The 19,405-nt window shown below is 39.5% G+C and overlaps 1 protein-coding gene across 6 annotated transcripts in view; it reads left to right on the forward strand.

Moving 5' to 3' along the window:
• The window catches only part of TRIM24 (tripartite motif containing 24), a 138,121-nt gene that overhangs the window by 74,981 nt on the left and 43,735 nt on the right, over positions 1–19,405 (forward strand). For 4 of the 6 annotated variants that reach the window (XR_012156085.1, XM_073322713.1, XM_073322728.1 and 1 more), the window contains exons 3-8: positions 5,519–5,666; positions 10,069–10,201; positions 11,237–11,353; positions 14,995–15,109; positions 15,789–15,935; positions 18,276–18,393. Coding sequence is in view for 5 of the 6 variants with exons in the window: in XM_073322713.1 (XP_073178814.1) it covers positions 5,519–5,666; positions 10,069–10,201; positions 11,237–11,353; positions 14,995–15,109; positions 15,789–15,935; positions 18,276–18,393 (778 nt within the window). In the remaining variant the exon portion in view is untranslated. Of the gene's footprint in view, positions 1–5,518; positions 5,667–7,366; positions 7,472–10,068; positions 10,202–11,236; positions 11,354–14,994; positions 15,110–15,788; positions 15,936–18,275; positions 18,394–19,405 lie in introns of those variants that run through there. The other 2 variants (XM_073322753.1, XM_073322739.1) reach the window with 2 other exon arrangements.

The following is a 19,405-nucleotide window of genomic DNA, read 5'->3' on the forward strand; positions in this document are numbered from 1 at the left end:
GTGGCACCTTAGAGACTAACCAATTTATTTGAGCATGAGCTTTCGTGAGCTACAGTGAGGATAGTGGTCACTTTGGAAGGGCTATTACCAGCAGGAGAGTGAGTTTGTGGGGGGGGGGGGCGGGGGGGGGGACGGACGGAGGGTGAGAAAACCTGGATTTGTGCTGGAAATGGCCCAACTTGATGATCACTTTAGATAAGCTATTACCAGCAGGAGAGTGGGGTGGGAGGAGGTATTGTTTCATGGTCTCTGTGTATATAATGTCTTCTGCAGTTTCCACAGTATGCATCCGATGAAGTGAGCTGTAGCTCACGAAAGCTCATGCTCAAATAAATTGGTTAGTCTCTAAGGTGCCACAAGTACTCCTTTTCTTTTTGTGAATACAGACTAACACGGCTTTTACTCTGAAACTTGAGGGACATGGTGACTGGAAAAAAATCATTTGAATTCATTAACTACAGATAATACTTCCTTTTGTTTAATAAATCAGTTTTAAATGACACACATTTTGATAAACCTTTTTCTTATGTATCCAGTATGGATTTAATAAGAAAAATTAAAATACTATGTGTATTTTTAATTGAATTTGAATTTCTATCTAAATGGAGCTTTACACAAACCCCACATAAAATATTAATCAGTTACTAGAAAAAGGGTGAATGTTAGATTTTTTTGATTACATTAGAAATCTGAATAAAGGTAAATTAAGCTACATAATTGCTTAAATAAATGTGTATACATATAGTGTATCCTGCTGGTTTAGTATAAAGAATCACCAAATGTAGTATAAAGTGCGTAATTTGTGTAAAAGCTATCTTTGGTGGCAAATGACATGTTTTAATGGTTACCAATGAATGAGAACCAATCTTTCTGTAGGAAAAGAACTAAAAAATAGAAATGGAAATCATGATTAAAATCTGTGATTTAGATCAGTTTCCTGTTTGCTGATTTATATCACTTTGATTTAAATTAGTCCAGACTGATGCACGGTTCTGTTTTGTTTGAATGGATCTGCTCTAGAAAGTGATCATAAAGGAAAATAATCACAGACTTTGTTATATGAAAGTTGGATTTCTGGAAATATTTTCTGCCTATATGGATATCCACCCATTGTTTAGTTAAGTTTTGTATTTAACAGTTTGTCAGGTATTCTTCAAGAAACTTCCATTGGCGAGGACAAGCCAGGGCTGCTATACAAGAGGTAGTGGCTTGAGCCCAGTGTTTCTTTTCTGAAACTGGCTTTTACACCTATGACATCAAGAAGAAGGAGCAGTTTATTCTAGCTTAGGGAGATTTTTCAAAAATATAACTTTCAAATAAGAGCAAAGTTTGTTTGTTTCAAGTTGTACTGTGAAGGCAGTAGAAATCATAATATGTGTTAAGTAGTCCACTGTTTACTCCTGCTGCGTTTCATACAGGTACATAAGGGATGGGGAGCCTACTCTTCACAGAACAATTCCAGACGTAAGAATGGTAATGGGTCATGTTAATAAAACCCTCCAAAGAACTACTTGTTACAGATAACCTATTGTGATATATAGCCATTCCATGAATGAAAGACTTATTTGAAACATTTACAATGCAAAGAATCTCATCTTCTGGGAACATAATTTAAAATTTAACTGGGGAAGATAAGAGAGCATTCTCTTCTTGACTTCCCTGAACAATAAATTTATTACAAGGGAAGTGGGAAACCATCAAAATGTCAACATCCTCCCCCTCAAAAAAAGCAGGGTGTTCAGAGCTGGCTTTGACTTATTACCCTATCCATGGCTGTGCCTTCAAGCTTCAGTAACAGAAGGGAGGCATAAAGTTAATGAAAGTTCCTGAGGAATACTTCCAGTGTAATGGGTCTTCCTGGCTGTTGCATGGCTGAATTAAGGGCCCAGCCTGGAGGGCATATCAGAGGGAGAGAAGGGGAATGTCTGTAGTGCCATAAACAATTGCTAGTCTTATCTTCAGGCAACCCCTGAGTAACCCTAATGTAAATATGCTGAATGAGCAGAGGAAGGTGCAGATCCTTTGGGGTTTTTTGACACTCTGACTTACTGAAAGTAATTGAATGTTGAGGTTTTGAAAATAAATAGGGTGACTGTGTTGTGTACAAAGAGAAAGAAGGAGTTCCAAGACTACAGGATAGCTTTGAAGGAGACAGAATAAATTAAGATAATTACGAGCACAGGCAGAGGAAGAATTAGAGATGAAAAGAAATAAAAGGTGAGGTAGAGCTGTGCAAGGCCTTGTGAAAATTAAGTTTGATTTTGATTTGGAAAAAGGAGAGGAAGCTATTAACCATGTGGGAATTGCCACGCTGGATCAGACCCATGTTGTGCTTACTACTGTATCCTATTGTCCGCGTTCAGCACCAGAAGAGGGAAAGGACACTTTTATTTAGAAGTGTTTTTGTATAGGTTGGACATAACCAGGTATGTTGCTTACTATGATTGAGTTGAATAATAAAGGGTTTTGTTGTAGGAATGGAGAAGAGAGGATGGGTTTTGTTTGAGATGTCAAAAAAGAAGCAACAGGATTAGATTTTGGGAGTGGAAAAAGTGGAGAGAGAAGTCTGATAGACACTAGCATAGCAAGCCTGTGTGATGGAAGTATAGTGGAGCTGTTAATTATAGTGAAGGGGGTAGAAGGGTTGGGAGGAAAAATCGGAGTTTGTTTTTTGTCACGTTGTGTTTGTGAGAGGGGGAGCTGATGAAATACTGTTGAAGAAGGGAAGTGGTGGAGTTTCGGTATGTGGGTTTTGGAATACTCAGCTCATATTTGGAGCCATGTGTGGTTGAGGGTGCCCAGAGAAAGGGAGAAGCGTTCAAATAAACGAATGTCCTTGGTGATTTTTCGTTCATTTAGTCACATTAGATCAACACACAATACAGATGCCAAGAAGTGGCATTTCTAAACTTTTTGGAATACTTAGTTTCATATTTTTTCTCATCTTCTGTTGTGGGCAATTAGATGCAACCAATTAAGATTGGCAAATTTTGGAACACTTGGTGAGTGAATAGTCCTCCAGATTTACCTGCTTCTTGGCATTCTTCCTAAACTGGAAACTTTTGCTTGCTGTACCCCTTTGCTACCTAAAATATAGTTTCACTGATTGCAGTGAAGGCCTTCTAAGTCTCTAACAGGATGTTGCCTTACCTGGATTTTCAAAAGTAAATTTTAATTTTTTTATGAATAGAAACAATCCTGTACAAAGATAAATATATGTAGGGACCTTTCTGTGATGCGAGGAGTATCTTCAGTTTTTATTGAAGCCCCCGTAAGATCTGAATGATCGCCTTGTGCTATTACAAATATTATAACTAGTAAGGAGGAAGTAGAGTAGCTATAGGCTTTTCCTGTAAGCATAATTGTTAATACAGAACTACCTTCTAATCTTGATCAAGAGGAAAAAGACAAGAGAATTTAGAAGCCATAGCATAGCATTTCTCCTAATTAATAAAATAAAGGACATTTTGAATAACATTAAGGACATGGTTTGGTCCCCACCCACACCACCCCCCGAAAAATTCCCGTGAGTTTTAACAAAGTCCCATTTTTGTCTTTTTCAAATGGAAAATGGATTAAAACAAAACTGGTTACCACATAAGAGTTGTTTGAGGACATGACTTACCACATCTGATCCTTGTTTTTTAATTAAATATAAATTGAGAACTCTGATTTTTCCTTGGTGTCTTAGGACATTGCACAAATAAAGGATAGTATGTGCTTTGTCCCATGGAGGAGAGGTGATGCTTTAGTTCATTTGGCAGCGCCTGCTTGGCAGTTATTGAACAGCATTTGAAGGGACTGGTAGGTCTTTCAAGCCCTAACAACTTTTACCAGCTGAGAAAGCTTTAAAGTATGTCAGAAAGAGTGGCAAAGAACTTGGAATCCTAGGAAGGATACTTCATTTCTGAAATCCTTTGAACTCATTTAAATGTTCTGGCTTGTAACAAGTTTACTTGCTAAGAATGCCTGAAAGATTTTTAAGGTTTTTTTTGTTTGTTTTTTGTTCTTTCTTTCTTATGTCCGCTTGTTTTGCACTTTAGAAATAAAAGGAATGTCAAATCTCACCTCTTCTCTTCCCTCCCCTTTAACAAGGTGTTAGAAAAGGATATTTACTTGCCTGTTCTAGCTCTTCTTAGTTAAAGATGCCGAATCTTTAACAATGCTTCCTTTATGTAAAATGTCACTGAAGTTATGCATGAGTCAAGGAGAACATATAGAAAGTTTTAAACAGTCTGACTAAAACTTGCTTCCTCTCTCCATTGTTCCTTTCATTTTCTAAGGTCTTGTGATATCACTTTTTTTTTTTTTTAGTTCTCCATATCTTGCAGCCTAGAATAGGACCCGAATTCTTAGCAGAAAATTGTTTTGTTTTTTTTAAAGTCTTTCTGGCCTCCTTTATCACAAAGAATCAGAAAAAGGGCATGAGCCAAGTTTTTTTTTCTTTGCGTGTAACATTTAATGAAACCTCTTGCTTTCACTTGGAGATTATCCACAATCCCTGTCTTGACTTCCTTCTTGGAAGAGTCTTAGCTTGAGAGGCAACATGATCTAGGAGAGCAGTCATAGCTTTGGGAATTTGGAACTCCCGAGTTCAAATCCTTGTCCGGTCATTGACTTGCTATATGGTCTTAAGCAAGTCATTTCACCTCTTTGCCCTAGTTTTCTCCTTCTGTAAAATGGGGATAGTTCTAAGCATATATAAAGCATACCTTCACCATCATATATAAATGCTTGCTTCCTCTTAACCCTTGTCTACAATAGCGATTATTGCTAACATTTTCTCGTTGCTCCTACTAGTTCCACACCACCAGTGGGGGCTCTAGTGAATATAGAGTTCCAGACAACTTGAGGCTATTGCTTGGAATAGGGTTAAACAGTACATGGAGACTTATCCACACTAGCACACCCATAATTGTTACCATCAGTGCTAAATTATACCAAAAATCCCATTACAGGTACAGACAGAGAGGTGTTGTAAGGATTAGTTAATACTGCTACAATGCTATGAAGATGTCCAGTATTATCTGGGAGCTAAGTGTTATCTTCAGTCCATTTAGTTTTATTTACAATTTAAACAGTTTCTAGTTTCTTGAGTAGTAGTAGAGGAGAAACTCGTGCTGATTAATGAGCGTATTTCTAGGAAGACAAACCAGTCCAATGGATGCTACTAGATGCATAGAAAATCTTTCAAAGTCAGCCTTACTTTAGTTAAATACTTCTCAAGAGCAGTTTACTAAATATATAGTACAAGACAGAAGGAATTGAATTGATTTTTAGCTAATTCATTTTTTAAAAAGTGTTTTATTGGCTATATGAGTTTTTTCTTGAAAAATCACCTTAAACTCTGTATAGTTAAGGGGGTATCTAATGGACAGAGCTGTAATGTGTTCTGTACTTCAGACCATATTTTTCTTCCTTTTGACTCACCAGAAATAATGCACAAGATGCATTTACAACTTGAGGTTATCTGTCAGTTTTATTTTAATTACTGTTTTGTATTCCCCCTTCTTGTCAGGTCTGCACAAGCTGTGAAGACAATGCAGAAGCCAATGGTTTTTGTGTAGAGTGTGTAGAATGGTTATGCAAGACCTGCATCAGAGCTCACCAGAGGGTTAAATTCACAAAGGACCATACAGTCAGACAGAAAGAAGAAGTATCACCAGGTAATACATTTTGCTTTCTTCTTCACTTTGGGTGCAAATCTGTCTTGGATAATTTTATTTAAGCCAGTATACTTCTTTAGGAGGATATGGACTCTAGTGTAAATTTAAGAACCCCCTTCACCCTGTTAAACATGAAGGGATAAATTCATCCCTGGTGTAACTCCACTGAAATCAAGGGATTACATTATGTGTGAGCTTGGTCCAGAGAGACTTGAATCAGGAAAAATGAGGAAAATCCATGCTTAAGATATTGTTCCACACTAAATGGTATTAAGCTATTTTCTAGCTTTTCCCAAATTGACTGCACAGGAGATAATCTTTCGAACAGTCAGCTCCCACACTGTAGAGCTCTACCAACTATTAACATTTAATTTACTGCAATAAGCCACCACAGGGAACGCAGCAGTAGGTGGTTCCTGCTTTTCTTTGGCATTCAGCTGCTGAAGAATTGTGCCTCTAGCTACTAATTCACATCCTGGCATTGCTTATTGCTTTTCAAGCATGTAGCTTTAGTTTATAATTTTACTGTATATTAAAAAGATTTTAAAACTGTTTTTGAGGCAGTGTGTTAAGCACTGTGAAAAGTACTTCTTAGAAGTCCAAGAAAACATTAGGGAGAAGGTTGTTATACTTTTTTGCGACTTTAAATATATTTATTGCAAAGTTATTTTTCTAAAATTTTAATAGGTTTGTTGTACACATTTGGCCTGTTCAGATTGCACTCATTCTCTCGTCGTCTCCTCAAGCCCCCCATGTCTCGTGCACGCACATGAGCTTGGCTACCCTTATTCTTGTACTTCATAGCCAAAGGGTAGCTTTCAAACCAGGTACTCACCTTCAAAACTAAGCTTAAAGCTACTGTATTTAATAATCTTGATTTATTTATTTTTTAGGATACAGCTGAACTCACAGGGAGATGATAAAAGCAGTAAAAACTTTCATTTTTTTCTCTTTCAGTCCCTACTAACTGCCTCCTGTACTGTTTAGCTCTCAACTTTCCTTGCTATAACTTGTTTTAGTTAAGTAACGAGAGTTCCAAGTTTAACTGTCAGCCATCAGGTTTAGGTGCTTAACAAATTATCTGAGTTTTCCAGGTACTGAGCATGTGCAGTATAATAACATATGGTATGGTATTATTTCTTATGTTGTTAACACTTGTCCACTGAAGCTAGACTGAGACTGCCAATTCATTTAGAATTGGTTACTGATCAGCTGTTAGATGGTAAGTTCTGGTTACTGGTTTTCTTGTCTGGTTTTAACAAGTGAGTAAGAAGTCAAAGATTCTGTTTCCTATTATCAGTCCCCTGAGCTGTATGATGCCATGGTCTGAGTGACTTGAGCACAATAAAATGTGAATGACTGTTCTTTTATTATCAAGATATTGTGAAGAACTGCCAGTTTTTAGTTGGTTCTCTGTCATGAGAATTCATTGCCTTGTCAGGCTTAGAACTACTGGTTTTTCTGACTTTTCTGGGGCCCAGAGTCAGGCAAGTGATTGTTTTGTTTCCAGTGCAAATCTGCCTTCAACTCCCTCTATAGGTATGCTGATGATATCCCTCCATCGTCTAGTCCATGCTCAGTCACAGAGCTGTCTGCAGAAGCTCTTTCTGAGGGCTCTTTTCCTTCAAGATCATTAGCTAATTTTTCATGATCTCTTCACCTTCATCTCCAGGTGACAAGAGGAGGGTCTTCAGGTGAATACTTCGAAGAACATGAGGGGGAAGGAGTCCAGGAGAGCTGGCTGTATTATAAAGAATCCTTATTGAGGTTACAGGAACAAACCGTCCTGATGTGTAGAAAGAATGGTAAATATAGCAGGCAAACAGCTTGGCTTAACAGTGAAATCCTTGCTGATCTTAAACACAAAAAAGAAGCTTACAAGAAGTGGAAGCTTGGACAAATGACCAAGGAAGAGTACAAAACTATTGCTCAGGCATGCAGGAGTGAAATCAGGAAGGCCAAATCACAATTGGAGTTGCAGCTAGCAAGGGATGTTAAGAGTAACAAGAAGGGTTTCTACAGATATGTTAGCAATATCATATCTCAGTATCACCCATTCTCTCTAGTACTTTCCTCTTCAATGCTTCGTGTGACATCACCAGATTCTTCTCCAGATCTTTTTTTCCCCCTACAAAACCTTGGTCGAAGAACCTGGAACCGCACACCTCTAGGTAGGGTCACTACTGCCACAAGCAATCTGGTTCAGTTGCCCTTTCAAAGGGTAAAAATGCTTGACACGTCCCTAGCAAAGTCCTTAAGAATTCTTTGGATGTCTGGATATAATTTAATTCGGGTCCAATGTCAAGACATTTGCTGGAGTTCAGGTCACTTCATCTCTCTGCAATTTCCAGTCCTCACAGAACCACCAATCTTTTCATCCCTTTCAAAACACCGGGGCCAAGAATTCTTTCCCAAGTCAGCCAGAGGGGCCTCTCCAGAAGAGGATTCTCTACAAGATAAGCTCTGCTGATTTGAGCCCACCGATCTGTGGCAGGAAAGCCCAAAAGTACCTTCTTAACCTGGGCTGATACCACACATTGTCAAGATTCTCAGACAAGGTCTTCTCATAGACTTTCAGCAGCCACCCTCTCTAACTTGTCGTTTGCCTCTTCTAATTGAAGACTATGTGAAAAGATGAGGGTTTCTAGACTCTGTAGTGCATTTTCTTTCCCTTAGAGCAATAATCTTGGTTCCATCATAAGAAAGGTTTGTTCTCCAGGTTCTTTGTGTTAATTAAAAGATCCCATAGATGTTCATCCAATTCTGGAGCTGTCCAGCCTCAATCATCACAGATGAAAAACTTACTTCAGAATGAGGCTTTAGCGTTTCTAATCTAAGAAATTTCCTTATAAAGTGCTTTATGATCCATAGTGTAGGAGCTGATCTGTTTGGGGTCTTTTGACCATTTTTAGCAGCTCAAGCAGAGAGAAGTTACTTCAGGAGCCTGGATAGGTGGGGGAACCTAGTTTACCTAAACTGCAAAGGACTCCCAAGGGAAGGGTGAAATAAAACAAGGGGTGTTGTGTTCAGGATGTGTGTTTTCTTGATATGTACTCTATTTTATCTCTTAAGTAAAGAGCAGTGGTGGTCTAGTCTTGTACAAAGTCTGTCTGTGTGAGCAGTGTTACACCTACCACGTGTCCCCATGAGGGCGTAAGCCAGTAGGCTCTCGGTTGGAGTTCTGGAAGAGAGGTACGGGGAAGAGGGATTCTAAGGAGTCAGCATTGGTAATGGGCTAGGCTGTTTGACTGTGGAGGTCTCAGCACAGTTTGCGAGACAGACGGTCTGCATCCTGAGAGTGTGCCTATGGACCCCAAGACAGAGGCAGTGCCTAGCCTTTGTTAAAACTTCTGGATGCTCAAAAGAGCTAGGGATTCAGCAACTGGATCACCACACAGTGAGTGGCTAAAAGGGGGCACTTGACTGGACTTGTGATGTTCCTATTTTCTGAAAGCAGCATCATGTCAAAGACCCCCCTAGTCCACTGTCCAACTGAAACAATGGAGCCTCAATTAAGTGTTACACACTCATACTAAATAACCCTTCAAGTCACCAGGAAAATGATCTTGTCTTTTTCTAACTCAAACGTTTGTCTTCTTTTTGGCCATCAGAGAATTAGCATATTTTGTGGTTTCTTTGCAACAAGTAGTCTTACTTTAAACTTTTTTCAGATAAGGTGGTTGAAAGGCAAGCTCCCCATTTCATTTGTAAGAGAAATTTAACCTTCCATTTAAGCGAGTCAGTTTCCTTGTCCTCTTTGTCCTTAAAGCCTCTCTCATTGTGAAGCTAGAGCTTTTGTAGAATGGTAAAATTCAGCGTGTGGGGGAAGCCCAATGCTTTATTAGTGGTACTTACTTCTGCACCCCTTCTTCATCCAGGTGGATTAAGGCCACTATCTTCCAAGCTTCTAATCAAGATCTTCCTGAAATATAAGTGTTCACTAAGGATACAACTACTTCATGGACAGAACTTGCAGGGTAGCTACTCAAGGGTCCCATTCACAAGACAAAGCAGACATGCTTTATGTTCAAAGGCAGCACTGGATGAACAGAATCCAAGGGTTTCATGGATGTTCTCCCATGAAAACACTTGATACAACAAAGCCAAAGTATAAATTTTCAACCTGTTTGGCTTGAAATGTCATCGCTTTAGCACCTCATATGTTTATACTCCAACTGTTGGATGGGAGTGCTACTGCACTGGAGGGGGAGAAGATCTCTTGTCTGCCTCCAAGACTTGAAGAAAGTAGAAAAGTCCAACAGTTCCAAGATGGAACAATGGATTCCTGCTCAAAGAAGACAGAATGGAGATATGGAAACTAACCAACTTCTCATTCTAACCCAAGCCTATAAAGATTGTTTTAACTTGCTAATAGAAATTTTAATCCTCCTTTTTTCTACAGAGGCAGTTGGTGTGAACAGTCAGCGGCCTGTTTTCTGCCCTTACCACAAAAAGGAACAGTTGAAGCTCTATTGCGAGACCTGTGACAAACTTACATGCCGGGATTGCCAGTTACTGGAACACAAAGAGCACAGGTACCAAAGTAAATTACGTATTTTTATACAACTAGTAGCTGATGCCTTATGAAAGATGTTGAACGAATTCTGAATTGGTTGCAGTACTAGCCTCGGTTATATTGTTGAGCAGGGCTCCTGCTAAAATGCAAAATTATTTTTTAACAAAAAGACCCATGAAGTAACTGAAGTTAACTGACTGAAAGGTCTTGCTAAAGAAAGTCTTTGGTAAAGTTGAAAATAGAATCTTGATCTTCCAGCTTCTAACCCTGTGTGGGCCTTTCGTTATTGGCAGTTGAATTGCAGTAGACTCTGAGTTACAAACACCTTGGGAATGGAAGTTGTTTGTAACTCTGAACAAAACATTATGGTGGTTCTTTCAAAAGTTTACAGCTGAACACTGACTTAATACAGCTTTGAAACTTTACTGTGCAGAAGAAAAATGCTGTTTTCCCTTTTTTTTTACTGGTTTACGTTTAACACAGTACTGTACTGTATTTGCTTTTTTTTTTTTGGTCTCTGCTGTTGCATACTTCTGGTTCCAAATGAGGGGTGTGGTTGACTCATCAGTTTGTAACTCTGGTGTTCATATCTCTGAGGTTCTACTGTAGATGGAAATCTTTGCTATGCAGTTGTTCAAACAGAGAGCCCTTAAAAGCACCGGGGCTATATTATGTAACTATATAGTCAAACATAATTCTCAGTTTGCCGTTGAACAGGATGGTTGTTTAAGAGGACCTGACCAAACCTTTCATAAAGGGGAAATATTCATTTCTCTCTGAAGAGTATTTATCAGAGGAAATCTAAAATGTCACTTTAATGGCTCTCACAAAAACTAATACTCTTAATTTCTATGAAGAAAATAATTACACAAGAAAAATACTTCAAAATCAGGCATATTTGCCTTTTATGGGCTTCCTGGTGTTAAACTTGGTCTTTTAGCAGTGTTTTTAGCTGGAGTGATGATTTTGTTGGAGTGCAGTCTATTTTTTAGTAAGTGTAGTTCAAACCTCTTTCTCATGTTTAAATAGTTCATTAAGTCACTGATTATTGCAGGTACCAGTTTATAGAAGAAGCTTTTCAGAACCAGAAAGTGATCATTGATACACTAATCACCAAGCTAATGGAGAAGACTAAATACATAAAATATACAGGGAAGCAGATCCAAAACAGGTCTGTATCATGTTGCTAAATAATATTGAGACACACTGAACATAAGAATGTTACCTAACTCACCAAGGCTTTCAAATTAAAGTATTCCTAAATGGATTTTGTACGTAATCTCTGCATTGTTTGATACTTCCAAAAGGAAATAATTTCCAAAATGTTTTCAGTAGTGAAATATGAAATTCTTAGGTTTTCAGTTGGTTGTGGTAATCCTTGTGTATTTAAGTTAAACTTGATGTTGGTTACATAACTGTTCTCTTAGCCTGTAAACTTCCAGGACAACAGGAGGGCAAGCTCAGCGAAGTAGGCTGCTAGGAGATTTTTAGAAGGCAATTGCAGTATCTCTTCGCCGCCCACCCTCCTTTTTCGTTTCTCATGATATGTATCGCTCCTATAAATGAGATGTTATGGCCAGGTTTTTGTAAATAAATACTTGTGACCGATTTACTTGAAGATCATTTGTGGAATAACAATGTGATCAGGGTTCATACCTGACACTTGCAAGCCAAAGGCATAACCACAGTTGCAACAGTACATAGAATCATAGAATATCAGGGTTGGAAGGGACTTCAGGAGGTCTAGTCCAACCCCCTGCTCAAAGCAGGACCAATTTCCAACTAAATCATCCCAGCCAGGGCTTTGTCAAGCCTAACTTTAAAAACTCCTAAGGAAGGAGATTCCACCACCTCCCTAGATAACCCATTCTAGTGCTTCATGACCCTTCTAGTGAAAAAGTTTTTCCTAATAGCCAACCTAAACCTCCCCCACTGCAACTTGAGACCATTACTCCTTGTTCTGTCATCTGCTACCACTGAGAACAGTCTAGACCCATCCTCTTTGGGAACACCCTTTCAGGTAGTTGAAAGCAGCTATCAAATCCCCCCTCATTCTTCTCTTCCGCAGACTAAACAATCCCAGTTCCCTCAGCCTTTCCTCATAAGTCATGTGTTCCAGTCCCCTAATCATTTTTGTTGCCCTCAACTGGACTCTTTCCAATTTTCCCACATCCTTCTTGTAGTGTGGGGCCCAAAACTGGACACAGTACTCCAGATGAGGCCTCACCAATGTTGAATAGAGGGGAACGATCATGTCCCTCGATCTGCTGGCAATGTCCCTACTTATACAGCCCAAAATGCTGTTAGCCTTCTTGGCAACAAGAGCACACTGTTGACTCATATCCAGCTTCTCGTCCACTGTAACCGCTAGGTCCTTTTCTGCAGAACTGCTGCCTAGCCATTCGGTCCCTAGTCTGTAGCGGTGCATGGGATTCTTCCGTCCTAAATGCAGGCTTCTGCACTTGTCCTTGTTGAACCTCATCAGATTTCTTTTGGCCCAATCCTCTAATTTCTCTAGGTCCCACTGTATCCTATCCCTACCCTCCAGCATATCTACCTCTCCTCCAGTTTAGTGTCATCTGCAGACTTGCTGAGGGTGCAGTCCACGCCATCTTCCAGATCATTAATGAAGATATTGAACAAAACCGGCCCTAGGACTGACTCTTGGGGCACTCCACTTGATACCAGCTGCCAACTAGACATGGAGCCATTGATCACTACCCGTAGAGCCCAGTCTAGCCCGCTTTCTATCCACCTTATAGTCCATTAATCCAGCCCATACTTCTTTTACTTGCTGGCAAGAATACTGTGGGAGACCATATCAAAAGCTTTGGTAAAGTCAAAGAATAACACGTCCACTGCTTTCCCCTCATCCACAGAGATTATCTCATCATAGAAGGTAGTTAGGTTATTCAGGCACTACTTGTCCTTGGTGAATCCATGCTGACTGTTCCCGATCACTTACCTCTCCTCAAAGTGCTTCAAAATTGATTCCTTGAGGACTTGCTCCATGATTTTTCCAGGGACTGAGGTGAGGTTGACTGGCCTGTATTTCCCCGAATCCTCCTCCTTCCCTTTTTTAAAGATGGGCACCACATTAGCCTTTTTCCAGTCATCCAGGACCTTCCCCGATTGCCATGAGTTTTCAAAGATAATGGCCAATGGCTCTGCAATCACATCCACCAACTCCTTTAGCACCCTCGGATGCAGTGGACTCATGGACTTGTGCTTATCCAGCTTTTCTAAATAGTCCTGATTCACTTCTTTCTCCACAGAGGGCTGGTCACCTCCTCCCCATACTGTGCTGCCCAGTGCAGTAATCTGGGAGCTGACCTTGTTAGTGAAGATTGAGACGACAAAAAGCATTGAGTACATTAGCTTTTTCCACATCCTCTGTCACTAGGTTGCCTCCCCCATTCAGTAAGGGGCCCACACTTTCACGGACCACCTTCTTGTTGCTAACATACCTGTAGAAACCCGTCTTGTTACTCTTAACATCCCTTGCTAGCTGCAACTCCAATTGTGATTTGGCCTTCCTGATTTCACTCCTATATGCTTGAGCAATAGTTTTATACTATTCCCTGATCATTTGTCCAAGCTTCCACTTCTTGTAAGCTTCCTTTTTGTGTTTAAGATCAGCAAGGATTTCACTGTTAAGCCAAGCTGGTCACCTGCTATATTTACTATGCTTTCTACACATCGGGATGGTTTGTTCCTGCAACCTCAATAAGGATTCTTTAAAATACAGCCGGCTCTCCTGGACTCCTTTCCCCCTCATGTTGTTTTCCCAGGGTCTCTCAAAGTGGGTCCTAGCAAGTACCTCCACAGCGCTATTCAGATTCAATACCCTGATAATGTAAGTCCAGTCTTCCCCCTAGTTTTAGCTGTTGGGACATGGAGAAGCTTTACTTTTTATGCTTGTTCTCTCCCGCTTCTCTCTCATCACTTCTTGGATGCTGGATGCAAATCACTGCCTCCCTCCCTCCCCCCCACCCCTTGCTCCTAGATGGCAGGAGAAAAGTAATATAATACTCTTCTCCTCCCACATGGAATCCAAGTGCCTTTCTCTCCTTCCTAACTTCTTCTGCCTGGTGTTTTTAAGCACCTGTACCAGGTGCTCAGCACTACCTGATACCCATGCATAAGGTAGTGAAAAGTGTTCACCGCACGAAAGAGAGGGTAGAATGAGCAGCATATTGATTGAGTCAGCAGTGTAGTAGCAATATTCACATCACTAGATAGGGCTGCAAGCCGTGCTGAAGCAGTAATTTGACTCACCATTGGCAAGTGTATTGTTTCAAGCTGTGCATTCAAAACAACAAACACAAATGCAAAGGCCGCCGCTACATTGCTGGATATCTTATTTCTGGAGAAACTTTCTATATTGGAAAAAAATGATATCCTGAATTCCTGTGATGTATAGAGACTTTTGTATTCGCTGCAAGAAAGGCTTAGGAGACTATTAAAATCAAGACTCTTTCAACCATTCATTTTTATCAATAAAATTCCCTTGCTTAAATAAGTGTCCTACTTTTCTAGTCCATATAATTAGAATTTCTCAGACTTGCACCAAGGTCAGATGCATTCCTAAATCTGTGTTTTGTTTTGTTTTTAAACTAACTCAGCCTGATAATTTTCCTGGCTAATGGTAACATCTGATTCCATATATACTACTGGCTGCACATGAGCAGGAATCCATGGCATTCTGTGTACAAAGAATTCATTTCCTTTGTTGAGTCAGGATGAGCTTTTGTGTTGGCTTCTTAAGGACACTGTGCTAAACAATTCTAAATATTTATTCTTTACTTACAGAATCCTTGAAGCGAATCAGAATCAAAAGCAGGTGGAACAGGACATTAAAGTTGCCATATTTACACTGATGGTAGAAATAAATAAAAAGGGGAAAGCTTTGCTGCATCAGTTAGAGGTAAATTCCCTTTTAAGATTATAAGTAACAGTCATCTTGTAAGTGCTTTTACAGAGGCTTTAAATGATCCATCAAAATTCAAACACAGCAAAAACTATCTTTCAGCATGAGTTACATGTTGGTACCCCTTAATGAGAACGTTTCAAATAAGGCCAAGCAGAGAAATATTTCGTACAGTAGCAATTTACTTGGCCAGTAACTCTGAATTCCTGTTTGCACTTAGTTTTCATGAATCAGGACTGCCCTCCCTCATAACCACCAAAAGACGCTGGGCTGTGCAGTGAAGTCACAGATCTATGTCTGATGCAGGAAAACTGAGGTTGAGATGCCACAAATTCAGCTGTCCAACTTCATTATAATAACAAGTAGGAGAGGATAGGTTTCCCTCACAGTCTCTATTTAAACACTACTATAGAGTAAAAACCCATAGAAACTTTTCTGTCCCTAAGGAAAGAAGATGGGAATCTGAATACACACAGTGGGCTGATCTCTTGAGTAAGAGTGTACCAATTTTAGTGACTTTTTAGAGTATATAATCACTCTTTAAATCTCTTCTGACAAATGAGGTGAAATCATTTGATATTTTTGAGGAGTATCATGTTTATGGATTAGCAAATGAGAGCTAATACATTTCTGCTGTAAATTGAAAATTTCACTGGAAGTACTTTACCCCTTTCAGAGTCTGTCAAAAGACCATCGGATGAAGCTTCTGCAGCAACAACAGGAGGTGGCAGGTCTTTCTAAACAGCTGGAACATGTCATGAATTTTTCCAAGTGGGCAGTTTCCAGTGGCAGCAGCACAGCGTTATTGTACAGCAAACGCCTGGTAAGGCTTGGAAAGACAGTATTCCTTAGTTGCTAAGGGGCCATAGTTAAGTCAAACAAGTGAATTTTCTGCGTCTTAAGTAAAGTCAAGGAATTAATCTTGTTGATTACTTCAGTATATTTCAGCACAAGTGTGTAATATACATTTTTTCCTACAACAGCACAAGTTGAGGAGGATGTTAAAACTTTGACTTCTGATCCCTCCTGGATATTCCTGAAAATCTGAATTGTTACAGGTTGTCCACTGAGACAGGGATTGTCACACTGCTGTGAAAGTGTATGAATCACTTCTGTTAACCTTTTTAGGATGAAGCATGTCTCTGTGTATACATGCTCATACTGTTAACACAGTTTTTTAGCTCAAGGATGAGGTGATCCAAACATAATGGATAATATAGATATAGCTTTTTAATGTAAAATTAACATGTTGGCTCCCCACAGTCAGTATAACCTTCCATTGAAAGGTTAAGACCTTGTCTTCAGACTTTCAAGTCTGCATAATGTAGCTGATGCTATAGGTTGATATGTACTAAAGCCAAACTTTTTAATTTTAAAAGAGAAACCAAGGCCTAAAGATAGAAAGGTCCTGCTACATTACAAGTACAATTGTAATTAAAATAAAAATAAAAATTAGAGACATGGGCATTTACACAATTGCAGATAAATGGAATTGTGTTATATTCACACACTGTCTTTTCTGTTATCACAATTGTTTGCTCATCCACACCTAACAGGTTTCCTAACCATGAGTGTATCAGTGCATTCTGGTCAACTATCCCATCATGCCTTAGCAAGACACAGAGGGAGACTTTCAAAGCACAAAGGAAGTTAAGTGCCCAGCTCCTGCCAAAGGCAAAGACATTTGGAAGTTGGATGCCTTTGAAATCTCCTCCAGAGGACATATACCTGTACAGAGGAACATGTGAGGCTGTGCACTGTGGGATATCCTGCCACAGAAAGCTGGGAAGGAGCATAACCTAGCCAACTAAATTACACAGATTACTGCTAGGAAGCCCTATCCACACTGCAGAAAAAGAAACGGGCTGAGCAGGTTGCAGGAAGACTACATATGCCAACCTAGACTTCTGGCATGAACAAAACACTGTTAGCTGTTGTGAATAACTGTAGTAGCTAACAGTTTTAGTCATCTAATGAATAGATAAAAACCATATGTAGAGCCTGGTATGCCATAGGCAGTTTAAAAGCTCTCAAGTGAAATATGAACTAAAATTGAAGCAATCCTGTGACGTTAAGTACCCCAGCTACTGCTGGTGTCCACAGGAATCCTGCATTCAAAGTGGTAGTGATTACAGCTTTAAACATTCCCACATCCCCTTTTAAAATATGTATTTTGTCACGCATTTTCACACTGGTTAGGTATTCTAGAACTGACGTACCTAAAGTTAAGGAAACTACAAGTAAATAAGGAACTCTATGAAAATATTTATATAGTGGGTAATTCATGTCAGTACAAGCAGGGAAGTTAAATTAACCAAATGTATGAGATTAAGAGGCATCTTCAGTAGAATTTTTTTTTTTTTTTTTTTTTGAGGAAGATTTTGAGAGGAATTGGGATTAGGAGGAATCCAGAAAAAATAGGTGTGTTGAGTTGGCTAGCTTTTGCCTGTCTGAAGTTGTCTGTATTATGTTATAATTAGTACTTGGATTAATACGTCAGCCCTTGTGTTTTCTTGGGCCTTTTTTCCCCAGTTTTTTCCTTCCTAATAAAACCCGAATCTTTAATTGTCTGACCTGAAGTATTCTACTCTTCATAATGTTTTCTCTCCAATTGTAAACATAATCTAATTGTTGAAACTAAGGGCTTAGAAAAGCTCTTAGATATTAGAACATTTCAGAGAATTCTTATACATTAATTCATTTCATTATTGGGGGGAGGGAGGACAGAAATTTTTATTCTGAGAACATCCTTTCTAATGAGAATAGTAAGATCTGACCGACATGAGAATAGAGGACTTTCAGACCAGGAATGATCACATAAAGAACAGAAAGTTTATTTGCAAATATATTGGCTCATTACATTGTCATCTAAGGATGACTACATATCTCTACAGTTGGAAAAACTTAATTTCTTTATACTGTAGTTAATGAGTGTTGAAAATTACTTTATTTCTGTGGGTGGGGAGGGGAGAGTGGGAAGTTGAAAATCTTTGCTTTTAGTTGGTTGCACAAATCTCTGTTCTTTTCACCCCAATTTAAGGCATTTTTCTCAGATAATAAACATTAAACCCTGCTGTTGTCTTGTGGGAAAACAGTACAAGTTAATCAGGGTTTTTTCCTATTAAAAAAAATTTGTTTTGTACAAGGTGTTTTCCTGTTCTAGATTACATATCGTCTACGGTACCTCCTTCGAGCAAGGTGTGATGCTTCACCAGTGACTAACACCACTGTCCAGTTTCACTGTGATCCTAGCTTCTGGGCTCAAAATATTTTCAATCTAGGTATGATGTGGCTCCTGCTTGTTTTATCAACTTCTTTAGAAACTGGTAGTATCACTAAAAATAGTTTTGTCAGCTGAACAGCCTTTCAGATATATAATTGAGTGTATTTCTCATGTGTTCTTTCATATATCTTCTACTGGTGGACAGAAATTACTCTAAAGTGCGTGTCTGATCTGACTCCATATTGGATGCTTTTCCAGGTAGTAAGGCTAGCTAGGCAGTGCCTAACTAGTTTTAGCTGACTGAGCTGAGGCATAAGAACTGAGGTTTGGAGATGAGAAGGAAAAAAGGGGGCAGGGGAACTACAATGGAAATGCATCAGGTACAGAAAGCAGTCTTTTGAGTAATAGTTTTCTGTTGGGGTTAGGTGCTTTTTTCCTAGCTCTATAGATTTTGCTTGCTGTCCTTCCTGGCATACTGTTAACAGATGTGAGCTCATAGAGCAAGCAAAGATTGACCATCCCCACTGTACCATGCTCTCTAGGCAGGCTGGATTCCTACCGTCAGACTGGTATTTGCATTTTCTCTTCTATCTGCCGGTGGCTAGGTTTCTGCTTGTACATCCTGTGATAGGCAGCTCTGTGAATAGCCTGTTCAATATGATTGACTAATTATATGTACTCAGTCTAATGAAGACATGCAGCATAGGAACTGCCCTGCTAGGAGCAGGAATTAGAGTCTAGAAAGACTCTGTCTCGATGAATTTGATTTTCATGCCTCCCTTGTTTTCAATATCTGTAGGTTTTTTTTGTCAGTGTCTTCATCTTTCTGTTGGAACATGGTTTTGGATGTACCTGTCAGGCATTTTGGCCGTTGGTCAAAAAGTGCAACCAGCTTTGCATTATAACTAGGGCCCTACCAATTTCACGGCTGTGGAATCAGCCCTTCCCTACAAAATCTGATCTCCCCTGCTGCTGGGATCCCAGGGGCTCCTAGCTGCTAGTCCAGACGTGCTGGGGAGGGACAGGAGTTGTCCTTCCCCTGCGTGGCTGCTCTTGGTGGGGAGATCAAA

Source organism: Lepidochelys kempii, chromosome 1, assembly GCF_965140265.1.
Source record: "Lepidochelys kempii isolate rLepKem1 chromosome 1, rLepKem1.hap2, whole genome shotgun sequence".
NCBI classification, from domain to species: domain Eukaryota; kingdom Metazoa; phylum Chordata; order Testudines; family Cheloniidae; genus Lepidochelys; species Lepidochelys kempii.